This window comes from Geotrypetes seraphini, chromosome 3, assembly GCF_902459505.1.
Source record: "Geotrypetes seraphini chromosome 3, aGeoSer1.1, whole genome shotgun sequence".
NCBI lineage: Eukaryota > Metazoa > Chordata > Amphibia > Gymnophiona > Dermophiidae > Geotrypetes > Geotrypetes seraphini.
This window is the reverse complement of record NC_047086.1, coordinates 194,624,954-194,641,121: the sequence shown is the minus strand read 5'-3', so window position 1 is coordinate 194,641,121 and position 16,168 is coordinate 194,624,954. Positions and strand designations below refer to the sequence as shown.

The 16,168-nt window shown below is 43.4% G+C and overlaps 1 protein-coding gene across 2 annotated transcripts in view; it reads right to left on the bottom strand.

The window, feature by feature from the left end:
• AAAS (aladin WD repeat nucleoporin) overlaps nucleotides 1-16,168 on the bottom strand; it is a 106,819-nt gene that overhangs the window by 71,979 nt on the left and 18,672 nt on the right. For both annotated transcript variants that reach the window (XM_033939387.1, XM_033939388.1), the window contains exons 4-5: nucleotides 10,097-10,152; nucleotides 1,159-1,250 (exon numbers count right to left, since the gene is read on the bottom strand). In XM_033939387.1, coding sequence (XP_033795278.1) covers nucleotides 1,159-1,250; nucleotides 10,097-10,152 — 148 coding nt within the window. The remainder of the gene's footprint in view (nucleotides 1-1,158; nucleotides 1,251-10,096; nucleotides 10,153-16,168) is intronic.

The following is a 16,168-nucleotide window of genomic DNA, read 5'->3' as shown; positions in this document are numbered from 1 at the left end:
TTCAAATATGCCTCTTTCAGCTCTGGGTGCACAGCAGGATTCAGAGGCCTAAAAAAAAAAAAAAAAAGTCTCTGAATACATCTGAAAACCCATTTTGATTAGCGGCACTTGGACGACATATCTTTTAGGTCGCCCAAGTACTGACTTGGGCAGGTTTTTAGACATATTTTTGGTTTGGTTATGAGCCCAATACATATTAGAAAAGCAATTTCTTTCAGAGACTTAGGTCTGGATGCACTAAAAATGGTCACTAAAACAGAGTGGGTCTTTGGGGCTGTTGCCTCTCTCCTCCGAGGTCTTTGCATGTATAGAGGATTTTATGAAGTTATAAAGTTAGGAACTCAAAAGATTGAAACCCAGCAAAAGTGAAATAGAAAATAGTGAAATACTTTTTCTCTAATGCTGTAATGTTTTCACTAGTTGCAAATATTTTTTGTACTTTACATTCAGAAAGTAACCAGTCAACACTTAAGAACATTACTGGGTCAGACCAATGGTCCATCAAGCCCAGTAGCCCGTTCTCACTGTGGCCAATCCAGGTCCTTAGTACCTAGCCAAAACCAAAGGAGTAGCAACATTCCATGCTACCGATCCAGGGCAAGCAGTGGCTTCCCCCGTGTCTTTCTCAATAACAGGCTACGGACTTTTCCTCCAGAAAATTGTCCAAACCTTTTTTAAAATCCACTCTTACCACAACCTCTGGCAATGCATTCCAGAGCTTAACCATTCTCTGAGTGAAATTTTTTTTTCCTCCTATTGGTTTTAAAAGTATTTCCCTGTAACTTCATTGAGTGTTCCCTAGTCTTTGTAATTTTAGATAGCATGAAAAATCGATCCACTTGTACCCGTTTTTTTAAATGGATATGCCATATTGCATTTTGAGGATAGCAAAATATTCTATGTGGGTGTGCCTAATTTCCATTTTCTTCACAAGATGATAATGTTGTTGTATCAACTCACCACTTGAATGGAAATGTAAGACAGATTTCTTCAAGAAAAAAACTGGATTGAGCAGCCTTATATACAAATCAGGTTAAAATGATGTGCAGATTCTAGATGGCCTACTATCTGCCACAAGACTGTAGTGTCCATGCTGCCTGGCAAATTTCCAGTGGCAAATCAGCTCTTGGAGCTAATCACAGGTTCAGTGGTACTCACCGAGAGATGGGGGAAGAGTGAACTGTGGAAAGAGGAAAGCCAGCGACAAACTGTCAAAGCACAGCACGATCCTCTTTTTAGCCATGTGGGAACTGCAAGGCAGAGATTGAGGAAACAGGTAAAATACTTATCAGAAAGAAAGACTGAAAAGCCTACAGAAAGCTCGCAAAAAAATGAGGGAGACAGGAAGACCAATATCTCTAAAATAAAAACATCCGATGTTTGTAGAATAATAGGGTTTTCTTCTTAGCCCTGTGATTTCTTAAAGATTTAAAGTGGAATTTGAACATATGTCTCTTGGTTTAAAGTCCACTTCATTAAATACTAGGCTACTCCTAAGATATTTCTTAATTTGCCCTAAGACTTGTTTTCCTCAGCAACAACTTCCCCCACTCCTTTTTTATTTTTTTTCCAAACACTTAAGTGACATACAAGTTGGCTTATATCTCCTGACCTTTGAAGTGTTCTACATTCCTGGTAATTGGAAGGCTTTTTTGTGTCAGTCCATACATACCCTGTTTCTAACAGTGGCCAATCCAGGCCACAAGTACCTAGCAAGATCCCAAAAGAGTAAAAAGCAATGTTACTTACCGTAACAGCTGTTATCCAGGGACAGCAGGCAGCTATTCTCACTAGTGGGTGATGTCATCCGACAGAGCCCCGATGCGGACATCTCACAAGCATACTTGCTTGAAGAAACTTCAGAAGTTTTGAGATGCCCGCACCGCGCATGCGCGAGTGCCTTCCCGCCCAATGCACCGGGCGTGTCTCCTCAGTTCAGATAGCTAGCAGAGAAGCCAACCCAGGGGAGGTGGGTGGGATGCGAGAATAGCTGCCTGCTGTCCCTGGATAACAACTGTTACGGTAAGTAACATTGCTTTATCCCAGGACAAGCAGGCAGGTATTCTCACTAGTGGGTGACCTCCAAGCTAACCTCAATGGGATGGTGGGAGAGTTGGCAACTTAGGAGAATAAATTTTGTAATATTGTTTGGCCAAATTGTCCATCCCGTCTGGAGAAAGCATCCAGACAATAGTGAGAGGTGAAGGTATGAACCGAGGACCAAGTGGCAGCCTTACAAATCTCCTCAATCGGTGTCGATCTGAGGAAGGCTACAGAGGCCGCCATTGCTCTGACCTTATGGGCTGTGACTTTACAGGGAAGGGGTAATCCAGCCTGGGAATAGCAGAAAGAGATGCAAGCCGCCATCCAGTTGGAGATGGTACGCTTCGAGACAGGTCGTCCCAACTTGTTCGGATCAAAGGAGACGAAAAGTTGAGGAGCAGTTCTGTGTGGTTTGGTGCAATCCAGGTAAAAAGCCAAAGCACGTTTACAATCCAGAGTATGAAGAGCTGATTCTCCAGGATGAGAATGAGGCTTTGGAAAAAACACAGGAAGAACTATGGATTGGTTGAGATGAAATTCAGAGACCACTTTAGGCAGGAATGCGTGCGAAGGACCACCTTGTCATGATGGAATACTGTGAAAGGTGGATCCGCCACTAAGGCCTGAAGCTCACTGACTCTGCGGGCAGAAGTGAGGGCAACAAGAAAAACCACTTTCCAAGTGAGAAACTTCAGCGGAGCCTTGTTGAGAGGCTCAAAAGGAGGTTTCATAAGTTGAGAAAGGACAACATTGAGATCCCAAACCACTGGAGGAGGTTTGAGAGGAGGATTGACTTGGAAAAGTCCTTTCATAAATCTGGAAACCACAGGATGAGCAGAGAGAGGTTTCCCTTGCAGAGGCTGATGGAAAGCCGCAATTGCACTCAGATGGACTCGTATCGATGTAGACTTGAGGCCAGAATGAGACAGGTGTAGAAGATAGTCCAATACAGAAGATAGGGAGGCTCGTTGAGGCTCCTTACGATTAGAAACACACCAGGTAGAAAATCTAGTCCATTTTTGGGAGTAGCATTGTCTAGTAGCAGGCTTCCTGGAGGCCTCCAACACTTCCCTCACCGCTTTGGAAAACTGGAGGGGAGTTACGTTGAGAGGAACCAAGCTGTCAGGTGGAGAGACTGCAGGTTGGGATGGAGCAGAGATCCTTGATGCTGAGTAAGCAGTGAAGGAAACACTGGAAGAAGGAATGGCTCCCTGCTGCTGAGTTGAAGTAGAAGGGAGTACCAAGGCTGTCTGGGCCACTGAGGAGCTATCAGAATCATGGTGGCATGGTCTGACTTCAGCTTGACCAGAGTCTTTTGAATGAGAGGAAACACATATAGAAAGAGATTCCTCCAGTCCAGAAGAAAGGCATCTGCCTCGAGGCGATGAGGAGTGTAGATCCTGGAGCAGAATTGAGGCAGTTTAAAGTTGTGGGGAGCCGCAAAGAGGTCTATCTGAGGCATCCCCCACTGAGAGAAGATCTGATGAAGGGGCTTGGAATGGAGAGTCCATTCGTGAGGCTGGAGGAGACGACTTAAGTTGTCCGCCAAGGCATTGTCCGCCCCCTGAATGTAGACAGCTTTGAGGAAGGTGTTGTGGCGAATCGCCCAATCCCAGACTCTGAGAGCTTCCTGGCAGAGGGAGGCCGATCCCGTGCCCCCCTGCTTGTTGACATAATACATGGCGACCTGATTGTCCGTGCGAATGAGGACCACCAGGTCGTGAAGCAGATGTTGAAAAGCCTGAAGAGCATTGAAAATCGCCCTGAGTTCCAGAAGATTGATATGGCACAGCCAGTCCGCACTGGTCCAGAAGACCGTCCAGATGAGCCCCCCAAGCATAGCTCGAGGAATCGGTCGTGAGAACCTTCTGGTGGGGAGGAGTGTGAAACAGCAAACCTCTGGATAGATTTGAAGAGATCATCCACCAACGTAGAGACTGCTGAAGAGCAGGAGTGGCCAGGATGTGACGAGTCAAAGGATCTGACACCAGTGTCCATTGAGAAGCCAGGGTCCACTGAGGAATTCTGAGGTGAAGTCTGGCAAAAGGAGTCACATGAACTGTAGAGGCCATGTGGCCCAGGAGAACCATCATGTGTCTCGCTGAGATGGACTGGCGAGAAGACACTGACTGGCAGAGATGAAGCAGAGCATCCAGAAGCTGAGGAGGAAGGAATGCACTGAGTTGAATAGTATTGAGAACCGCCCCGATGAAGGGAAGAGACTGGGTCGGTTGAAGATGAGATTTTGGGAAGTTGATCTCGAACTCCAGACTCTGCAGGAACCAAATAGTCCTTTGGGTCGCCAAGATGACCCCTGGAGCCGAGGCGGCTTTGATGAGCCATGAAGACCATGGTTCCGGAGTGCAGCAGTCACCACCACCAGACACTTTGTGAAGTCTCTGGGAGACGAGGACAGGTCGAAGGGAAGCACTCGATACTGCAGATGCAGATGTCCCACCCGAAATCTGAGGAATTTGCAAGAGACTGGATGAATGAGAATGTGAGTGTAGGCCTCCTTGAGATCCAGAGAGCATAACCAGTCGTTCTGCTCGAGGAGGGGGTAGAAAGAAGCTAGGGTCAGCATGCGAAATCTGATGGAGGCGACCCCAATTGGAAAGACAGGGGATAGCAGAACGGTGTTGGTTATGCTCCCGACAAGAGAGTCAAAAAGGCTGAGGAGCCTTGGGAACAGCAGACGGCTGAGGTTGTTGTTGAGATTTCTGCGGCGGCTGTCTCTTTGCTGGTTGCCTCGCAGCAGGAGCCTGCCTGGGAGTGTAATGCCGCTGATATATCAAGGGCGGTCGAGAAGGTCGAGACTGAGCAGGTTTAGGCTTGGGACGAAGGATGGACTGGAATGACTTTTCATGGTCCGACAGCTTCTTCGTCACGGTCTCAATAGACTCATCAAACAAATCCGCACCTGCACATGGGACGTTGGCCAGCCTGTCCTGGAGGTTCGGGTCCATGTCAATGGTTCGAAGCCATGCCAAGCGACGCATGGCCACAGAACAGGCGGAAGCTCGTGCCGAGAGCTCAAGTGCATCAATTGAAGACGCAGCTGGGACAGCGAGGCGATGACCTCCTTGAATTCAAAACGAGCTTGAGATTCGATGTAAGGCATAAACTTCCGAAGCACTGGAAGGAAGAACTCCAAATAGGTGGCAAAATGGAAGGTGTAATTGAGAACTCGGGAAGCCATCATCGAGTTCTGGTAGATGCGCCTCCCGAACTTATCCATGGTCCTCCCCTCTCGGCCCGGTGGCACCGAGGCATACACCTGGGACGGATGAGATCGCTTGAGAGAGGACTCGACCAACAGTGACTGATGGGAGAGCTGGGAGCCCTCAAACCCCTTATGATACACCGTGCGATACCAGGCATCCAGTTTGCCAAGAACGGCAGGAATGGAGTACGGCGTTTCAAAACAACGCATGAAGGTTTGGTCGATGAGCTTGTGGAGAGGCAGGCGAAGAGACTCAGCAGGAGGATGAGGCAGATGCATGGTACCAAGGTACTCCTTGGAGTAGCGGGAACCCGAGTCATTCGCCATCTGCCGTAGAAAAGATGAAAAAGACAGCTGGTCCGCCAAGACAGGACGCTGAGACAGACTTGATGAAGTCGAGGCCTCCTGATCCAAGGAGACATGGGATTTACAAGAAGAGAACGACCTGTAGGCATCCTCAAACTCCGGGCCCGGAGGAGGGGAGATATCCGAAGATGAATACCCCACACGAGGGAGCTTCTTCTGAGGCGAGACTGTAGAATGCTTAGACGAATGCCTCGAAGAATGCCTGGAACGGTGCCCCTCCCTTCGCCTCGAAGGAGATCTGGAACGGTGACGCCCAGATGGCTCCGCAGAGGCCTCCAATGAATAGATGGGGCTGGAGGCCATAGAGCGAAGAGGAGGATGGGCCGACGCCTCTCGAGCAGCATTCCATGGGTCGAGAGATGGCTTGGCAGGGAAGGGGCTCCGGAAGAATTCCTCCTGACGACGCCCAGGGCTTCGACTATGCGAAGGCAAATCCCAATTGTCCTCGCCCGGGACGGGGATGGGTTCCAGAGGCGGCATCTCACTAAACGAAGCTCGCCTCGATGAACTGGCGGCCAAGCGCCGCTCCTCCTCCCCTAACAGTGAGAGCGAGCGGCGAGGCGGAGGAGGAGGAGGAGGGGGCGGCTCGCCGCCACGAGGAGGTTCTGCATGCCCATGCTGGATTGTGGCAAGCCACTTGGGCCCCATGGTAGTTATGATCTCAATGAATTGGGCCTCCATGATCGACCGCAGCGAAGCCGACAAGGGGAGAGCCGCACTCGAAGTGGGACCCCCTGTACGGTCTTCGTGGTCCCGTGTGGTCGAGTGTTTAACCTTAGAAGCCTTAGGCACCTTAAGAACCACCGGGGGAACGGTCTGAGGAGGTACCTGATCTGAGGAGACCGAAGAAGGCACCGTAGCAGGAGGCAGGGTCAAAGCCGGAACGAAGGAGGCCGGCTTCAAAAGACCCGATGCAGCAGGAGTAGATGACGACTTCGCAGGTAAAGGCGAAGCGCTGGTCGAAGTCGAAGGTTCCTTGGAAGCTTCCATCGCAAACATCGACTCCCACAGGAAACAGCGACGCTTGAAAGCACGTGCTGGTAGAGTGGAACAAGGCCGGCATGATTTCAGAAGATGTTCAGGCCCGAGACACTGCAAATAGCGTCGATGCGGGTCCGTCAACGAAATCGCGCGCTGGCACTTGATACACTTCTTAAAACTGGTAATAGGCCGGGACATAGGCCGAAAAAGCTCTGCCGATAGATCGAAGGAGCGGGGCCCCAGCCACGTGGCCAACCCGGTCGAATCTTCGGAAAAATTTTTTTTAAAAAAAAACCAATAAAACGACAGAAGAAAACACACGATTAAGAGAAATTAAACTCAAAACCGTGACACTAGAAGGCAAGAACACGGGTTCACTCAGCGCAGAGAGTTGAAGCAAACTTCTCAGCTCCGCGGAAAGAAAAGAACTGAGGAGACACGCCCAGTGCATCGGGCGGGAAGGCAGTCGCGCATGCGCGGTGCGGGCCTCTCGAAACTTCTGAAGTTTCTTCAAGCAAGTATGCTTGTGAGACGTCCGCATCGGGGCTCTGTCGGATGACATCACCCCCTAGTGAGAATACCTGCCTGCTTGTCCTGGGATAACAGATTTTATGCTGCCTTATCCTGGAAATATGCAGTGAATTTTCCCAATTCCATCTTAATAATGGCTTATGGACTTTCTTTTAACCCCTACTAAGCCTTTTTTAAACCCTACTAAGCCAATTGCTTTCACCACATTCTCTGGCAATGAACTCCAGAGATTAATTACATGTTGAGTGAAGAAATATTCTTTTCAGTTTATTTTAAATTTACTACTTAGTAGCTTCAGTGCATGCCCGCTAGTCCTAGTATTTTTGGAAACAGTAAACAAGCGATTCACATCTATCTGTTCCACTCAAATTTTATAGCCCTCTATCATATCTAGTATTTTACAGACGTCATCTCCCTTGAACTGTCTCTTCTTCTAGCTGAAGAACCCTAGCTGCTTTAGCCTTTCCTCATAGGAAGTCATCCCAAACTATCATTTTTGTCTCCCTTCTCTGTACCGTTTCTAAATTCTGCTATATCTTTTTTTTGTTTTGTTGATCAGAATTGCACACAATATTTGAGGTGCAGTTGCACCATAGAACGATACAAAGGCATTATAACATCCTCATTTTTGTTTTCCATTTATTTCCTGATAATTTCTTTTTGCTTTCTTAATCACCACGACATAGTGACCAGAGGGTTTAAATATGTCATCAATGATGACACCCAGATCCCTTTCCTGATCAGCGACTCCTAATTTAGAACCAGCGATAAAAAAAACCCTAATGCAGATTCAAAAAAGGTTTTTTGTGTGTCATCGACAAATTTAATTACCGCACCAGTTAACCCATGAGAGATCATTTATAAATATGTTAAAAAGCAGCAGTCCCAACACAAATCCCACTATCTGTCCTTCCCCATTCAGAATACTGGCCATTTAAGCCTACTCTCTGCTTTCTATCTTTTAACCAGTTCTTAATCCATTATCTCCCATCCCATGATTTTTCTAATTTCTTCAAGAGTCTTTCATGAAGTACTTTGTCAAATACCTTTTGAAAATCCAGATACACAATAATAGACAGGCTCACCTTTATTCACATTTATAGTCACCCCTTCAAAGCATCGGTTAGGCAAGATTCCCTTGATTAAATCCATGTTGGTTTTGTCTCTTAAATCAATAATTTGCAATTTTATTCTTTATAATAGTCTCTATCATTTTGCCTGGCACCGACGTTAAGCCCACATTCTCACAGGTCTATAATTTCCTGGATCACCTCTAGAACCCATTTTTAAAATTGGTGCTACATTGGCCATCCTCCAATCTTCCAGTACCATAATGGAATTTAAAAGATTAAACCCGTCTCTTATTCCAAAACAGACATTTCCTGTTTGTCTTTCTCCAAATTGTGACATTATATAGCTTTGGGAGAGTCTCAAGATTACACATATTATTGGATTCGTTCTGCTGTACTAGCTGCAAAATTTACCAGAAATCCAAGTCTTGTTTTTAGAGTACAGAGGAAGGAGACCTGTGCCACAGCACAAGATCAGCTCTGCATATCCTTATGAGGACACTACCTACCCTATATCCCACCTCCCCATGCACAAATAGCGATACTGTATAAATCCAGTTAAACACAAATTTTCTTATTTTCTGTTAATAATCTTTTCAGTTTAATAACTTAATGAATGATCCCAATAATTTTTTTGTGTCTGATCCAGCTCATTAAAAATGCTTGACTGATCTGATTATTTGCTACAGATATTATGCAGATGCCTGACAGCACGGTGTATTTTGTGTTGCAGGGGAAGTAGCTAGTAGAAGTGACTGATGTGCAATATAATTCAGTGTAGCTAACTGGTTTTCTACCAATACACTTGCAGTTTGGACCATTCAGGAATTTAAAGCAGCATTACTTCCTAGGAGGTGTGGTTGAAAAAAGTTGTCGAAGGGTATCTTTCTTCCTGGTTACTCCTGCTATATTCTGAGCCTGCCATACTTTTTGCAAATTTAAACAAGACCTTTTTCCTTACCCTCAGGACGCATCGCTAAAAGCTAGAATCAACTCGCAAGTTGGCTTTTATATTTAAATTGGATCTTTAAAAATATTTTTTTTTCAAAAGTATTTTTTCACATTGAGAAACACAGACATGAAATAACTTGGATCACCAAGCTAAGGCTAGAACAAGGGTTCACAACCCAATCCTTGGGACACACATAGCCAGTCACATATTCACTACCTCCATTGTATGTATTGGAGATCCCATCAGTTCGACATATAATATACGATACGACCAGGAAATCAATTTTTTCTGTCACTGCCCCCACTTTATGGAACAGTTTGCCCTTTTATTTTCAGGAAGATTCCAATCTTACAAAATTTAAATCAAGCTTAAAAACATTTCTGTTTAAGGATGCTTTTGATTGTTAATTGATTCTGCCTTTTGACAGGATTTTAATCCCCTCCCTTATGTGCTTTCCTTTGATGTCTCTCTTTCCTACTGAATATTGCATTTCTTTCTCCTAATCCTTCCATATACTTGTACGTATGTATCAATTTGTCTTGTCTATTGTGATTACCTTTTATTATACAATTTTAGCATTACAATCATATACATTGCTTATATAATTTTATAAGTGGTATATCAAATTTTAATAAACTTGAAACCTGAAATTTGTCTCATGCAGTCACTGTGGATATCCTAAAAACCTGACTAGCTAGGTGAGGGCTGAGTTGAGAATACTTGGACTAAAGGAACCTCACATTTCACCTAAATAGGTTAGTGCTCCTTTTAAAACATTCATTAATGCAGAGACAAAGTGCTCCCTGGATCTGGTTTCTGATGAACTTGGATCTGGATGCAGTCCAAATGGCACAAAAGCAACCCTTTCCTGGAAGAGTCGCTCTCTTTTCTTAAACAAAAATGAGCAGTGGGATGGGTTTCATTTCTCACCTTCATCCTCTGATTTTGCAATCTCATCAAGCAGTCCAGAGAGTCCCACCTCACGCCTGCAGACAAAGGAATAAAAAAATATAGGAATCAATCAATATTTAAAAGGACAGTCATTTAACACTGGACATTAAGGGGGTCATTCTATGACAGGAAACCTATTCTAGAAAGAAAATAGTGAGGGCGTGGCACTGTGGCTTAAATAGCAGGGAATAGCAAACCTTTCTAGGCCTGGAGAGTGTGTAAGGAAGCAATTTGTTGGTATGTGAAAACGAAGAAAACATAAAACATTTTTATATGTAAAAAAAAAAAAGTAAGTAGCAAGCAGATGGTCAGGAAAACTGTGAATGGGCAACGAGGGTGAAAAAAGGGAAAATATGTGAATCCTTGCTGGGCTATTAATGGAATTCAGGTAATGAAAGTTGAATTAAAATAACACTGAAATTTACAAAGGCAGATATCTAAAACTTTGCTTTCCAACAAAAAAACAAACAAACGACTCCTTGCCTCCTTTCTGCTCCCTGTTTCTAGCTCTGGATACGTTAGTTGAGCCCAGGTTTCCTGTTTTTGCTCTATTATTTCCTCTTTGGCTCTTATATCATTTTATTTTTATAGTAACGCATTTAGTTAGATTTTAGAGGTATAAGCCTTGCTTATTTGCTATTTTCTAAAAATTATATTGCGAGCATGCTTGGAGCCCCAGAATGGGTGTTTGTGTGTGAGAATTTGGAGATATAATGTACAGCATTCAAACAGGGATAATGTTATATAGATATGTGCTGTTCTCAGAATTTGGAAAGGTATGTGTAAAAACAAGTTTTACAAAGGCTTCTAATCTTTGCCACACAGACATGACTTCTGGTTTCCTGTAATTAGCTCGGTCTCCTGTGTAGGACTAATCTTATAGATCTGATCTCACACTATATTATAATCTTTTATACTCTGTTGGATTGTTGCTGTATAATCAAACATTCAAGTTTTAAAGTTATGTAAGAAACTGCTATTTAAATTATAAAGCAAACTTAATTGTATCACATAGAACAGACTGTAAGGAATGCCTTATACAGAATAGAAACAATTTTGACGAACTGTGTGAAGGTTGGGAAATGATGTCGCATAGTCTATATAATGGTATAAAAGAAGATGAAGCTAGAATAAGCTGAGGACTTTGTAAAGAGAGTCACATGAGTTGAAACTCTGTGAAACTCCTCCTTTGTACAATGGAAGATTAGGTTGTCACGTTCAATAATCTTCTGTTAGTCCCTGGAGGATTCTGTACGATAGGTACTCAATCCCTTCCCACAATCTGGAAGTTGCAGAAACCCAAACACTTTTCTGAGCACATGCTCCTCCTACCTTAGAGAGAGAGAGCTAGAGCCCCCTACAGTTCAGTCCCAAAGCCAAGCAACATACCTGAATAGATCCATGACAAGAAAGAGGGTCTTGGGGAAGCTTCCCAGAAACAAACCATTTGTGAACTGGTCTGCTCAGCAAAACATGAAAACAAGCAATAAACAGGCAACACAGAAAAACACTGAGGAACAATGTAGAACTAAACCTACTGTGTCTACAAGCACCCACATGAGACAGCCTTCAAGTGGAACACATCCCATAGGATCCATCAACTGGCTGGAAGATCCTTAAGCCTGGAAGGAGAATAAGTGAGACAGAAAGGAAGTGATTCAGAACAAGTGAGAGGGCAGGCCATACTGAATCCTCCAGGGACTAACAGAAATAAGATTATCAAAGGTGAAAACCTAATCTTCCATTCTGTTATGTTCCTTCCGGATTCAGTTCGCTAGGTGACGTACCAAATCAATGGCAGCGTCTAGGGAGGAACAGAAGAGCCTGCCTGTAGCACCAAGGTCCCAAAAACAGCTTCAAAGCAAGCTGCCACATATACCCGGAAAAAAAAAATGGGTAAAAGTAGAAAGAAAGGACCAAGGAGCTGTCCTGCAAATTTCATGTAGAGAAAACGCACCTTAAGGGAAACTGGCGGCAGCTAGCTGTGGGTGACATAAGCTGCAGAAATGGCTATACAAATCCACTGGGCAATTGAGGTCATAGACGCTGGCCAACTACGCTGAGGCAGAGCAGTCAGGATATCAAAAATTATTAGTCTTCTCAAAATAGTTCTCTGCAATAAAGTTCTCATCATGCTTCAGATTTGTTTGACAGGAGAAAGTCAAGCATATGGGTCATTCCATGTCAATTGGTCTAGGGCTCCCCACCTCACCATCACAGATTTTGATGAAACTTTGTATGCCAAATCTTACATGACCCAAACAAACTCTGACAAAGTTTAATATTCCGCCAGTGGAATACTTGTGGAGATAAAGCTCTTTGATATCATACCACGACCATGCACAGTATCCCTGCACAATTTTGGCAACTTTTGAGTCAAAATATTTTCTTAACCATTGAAGCTAAACAAATGAAACCCAATTTGACATTTTTTGAAAAAAACACAAACTTTAAATTGAAATTATAAAATAACGAGATTAGTTTATAAGTTGAAATTGTATATTTGAGAACAAAGTCATGTCACAAAATAACAGACACAATTTTACGGGGATAGCTTCATTATTACAGGAGCCACAAAAGGCTAAACTTTGAAATTTATTTATAGCATGGTCCATTTTTCCAGGCGACTTTTGAGGCTTTTTACATACATCAGTTTCAAAACAATGAAAATCTGCATTACTTCCATTGAATATGTTGTATAAGATTGACAAGTTTCATTTGTTTAGCTTCAATGGCCAAGGAAATATTTTAACTCAAAGTTGCCAAAACTGTGCCTCCTTCAACGAGCCCCAGAACACTGAATTGGAGGGATGGAAACACTGACCCTGCTGCCACGCTGACTCCATGAAAGGATCAAGACCTTTGGAAAAATCTACTCTACTGGCCACCATTTGATTCAAATAATAGCATCCTCCTGAAAACAGCCTCTAGCTGAGAAGTCACAACCTACTAACTTAGGGCAATCCTCAGGAAAAAAAACCCACTAAGTAATCTTAGCCTCTCCTAGTCTCTTCACAAACTTATCCCACTCCTCCTCAACTAACCAGGTGCTCTGAAAGGGAAATTTGCTTAACCTGAATTTGGAAACGGCATCCACAGACCAACCATGGAGCCACAAGAACCAACTGGAAGCCACCCCTAGAGGCACTGACTTTGCTGATGCATGCAGATCATAAAGTGCATCAGTCAGAAAGGCAGCCCCTATCTCAATCTTAGCTATCCCTCTATTTACCATGGACAGGTTTATCAAAATCCTGTCTAACGCCTTCTTGGCCCAGTGAAAACATGCTGTGGCCATAAGACCCTCGCAAATGGCTGCCCGGACCCATAAGGGCCGAAACATCATACCCCATTTTGCAATGTAAGGCCATACCACGGGCCACTGGTACGGTGATAAGACTTAATGACTACAGAAACTACAGAGTCCATCAGAGGTCTCAAAAGTATCCCTATCCTGATCTCGAATCAGTCCAAGATGGATCATGGACCTTGCCAGGCAAAGGGGAGTATCAAGGCATTCCTAATATCCTGAAGCATAGGGAGGGAGGGAACTGCTAACATTTCCTAATCCCCTTCAATATGTCCTCCTTGTGGGGTTCAGTAGTAGAGACATCCTAAAAATTTGACATTGAAGAAACTTAAGGAGATCAACTCCTGCAATTCAACCATATTAAAAATGCCTCTAGGAGAAGATTCCTCTATTGTCCAAATCCTCCATCCAAGAATCCTCTGCTAAGGATTTTCCTTGCCCCAAATCTTCCATATCTATGGCTTGCACATTCTCATCAGAGAGAATGCTTCTAGGTCCTCTGTCTCTTCCTCCTCATCCCAAGACAGCTTCTTCCTTTTAGAGAGGACAGGACCTTCCTGGGAAGACTTCCTCCAGCACTGTCTGCCTTTTTGTTTTTCTCATGTAAAAAAGCTTTGTACATTGCTAAAATGAATTTCTAGAAGAAACCTCACTCTGGAGGGTTCCTCCAGCTCAGCTCCATTACCATTAACCAAGGAGGGACCAACTACTGGAACTAAGCAGTTTACGAAACAATCCAAAATAGCAGCAGTCTCTGCTAAAACCAGGATCACTGTCATGACTTGAGTCGCAGCACTACCATTGGACATGAGGGACCCACTTGTGCCAGCTGCGAGACCAATACTGCTGGAGCTGACTCTCTGACTACCGCTATAGCACTGCAAAACATACAGGCTCTGGAGCTGCTGACTCCCTGATCCCAAACACTATATGCAAAAACATTAAAAATCCACTGATCCTAGACCCAACAAGCCACGTACTTACAAGGCTGCCACTATTATCTGTCTACTCCAATACAGAAATGCATATGCAGTGCAGAGGAAAATAATAAATAATAATAACTTTTTTTCTATACCACCAACACCCAAAAAGTTCTAAGCGGTTTACAGAATAAAAAGGACTGGACATTCCAGTGATGATACAAAGCACACAGAAAGGCAGTACAATGTTTCAATAATAAAGAATACAGTAAGAAACTATAATATAGTCATCAATCAACAATTTTTTTGAACAAATAGTTCTTTTTTTTTTTTTCTTTTTAATTCTTTATTTCATTTTATAGTATTGACATAATATTAGTCAAAACAAGAAAATAATACAACTCAGTTCAAACATTAAAATGAGACAATAGGTAATAATGAAGATATACAATTGAAATACAAGAAAACAAAATTTTTTCTTTCTCATACAGCAAAAACATTAGACCCAAAGTGAATTTTTACTGTTTGTATCATTAGACCTCAATCAAGGGGGGAGAAAGCTTTATAGTGGCTGAAATCATTATCAAATAATAAAAAGAAAATGAAAGATGGTAGCAGGAGAGAACAAAAACCAAAAACCTTATACTTGAGCAGGTTGAGACTGAAATTTTCTCAAGAATTTTAAGTTTGCTCTTTAGCAGAAATAAATTTTTATCAACTGCTGAGGTTCAAAGAAAATAAATCTATTCCCTTGATAGGTCATTACACATTTACAGGGGAATCTGAGTACAAACGTCGCACCTAATTGCAGAACCCTTGGTCTCAAAATTAGAAATTGTTTTCTTCTCTTTTGGGTCATTCGTGACACGTCTGGATACATTCTCACTGTTTTAGTCATAAATGGTACATCTTTAAACTTAAAAAACAATTTAAGCATCCATTCCCTGTCAGCATCTATAGCAAATTGTACAAGTAGCGTAGCAGTTGCCAGTATCTCTTCACCTGACCTCTCCAGGAAATTTGTCAAATCCAAACTATCAGCAGACAAATTCTGCTGGTTTGGTTTTTGAACAGATACTCTGGTTGGTAAATAATATACAGTGGTGCCTCACACAACGAACTTAATTCGTTCCAGGAGCAAGTTTGTTATGCGAAAAGTTCGTTATGTGAAACGCGTTAAGCGCAGTGACTAACGACTGCCTGCAGTGCCTGCGCGGAAGGATGCAATACATCGGCAGCGATCGTGGAAGCTCGGGCGACTTCGTTGTGTGAAACGAAGTTCGTTGTATGAATCATGACATGAAGTTCGTTGTGTGCAGCGTTCGCTGTGCGAGGCGTCCTTTATGCGAGGCACCACTGTATTTTAGTGAGAGGCGGATAGGAGGTTTCGGGAACTTTCAAAACTTCTTTCAAATACTTTTTAAATGTATCCTGTGCTGAGATGAGTGGTAATTTTGGAAAGTTAATAATACGAAGATTACTTCTTCTAGTCATATTTTCCAACATTTCCACCTTAAAATTAAGGTTTCCACTATCTCTTATCCAGACTGAAGCCTGGGACTCCACTGTTTTTATTCTAGTTTCATGTCCATCCACTTTATTCTCAACACTGGATATCCTGTTTTTCATTTCCAAATTTTCAGACACAACAGAGGTATAACGTGTAGTAAGTTGCTGCATTTGAGTTCCCAAAGAGATTTGCAAACTAGATATTGCTTCCCAAATTGTCTCCATATTGAAAACCTTGGGCCTCTGCATTGGTATCAGTTCAGCACCCAGAACCTCTGATGAAAAAGTACCTGGAACTTCAGCAGGCGATGA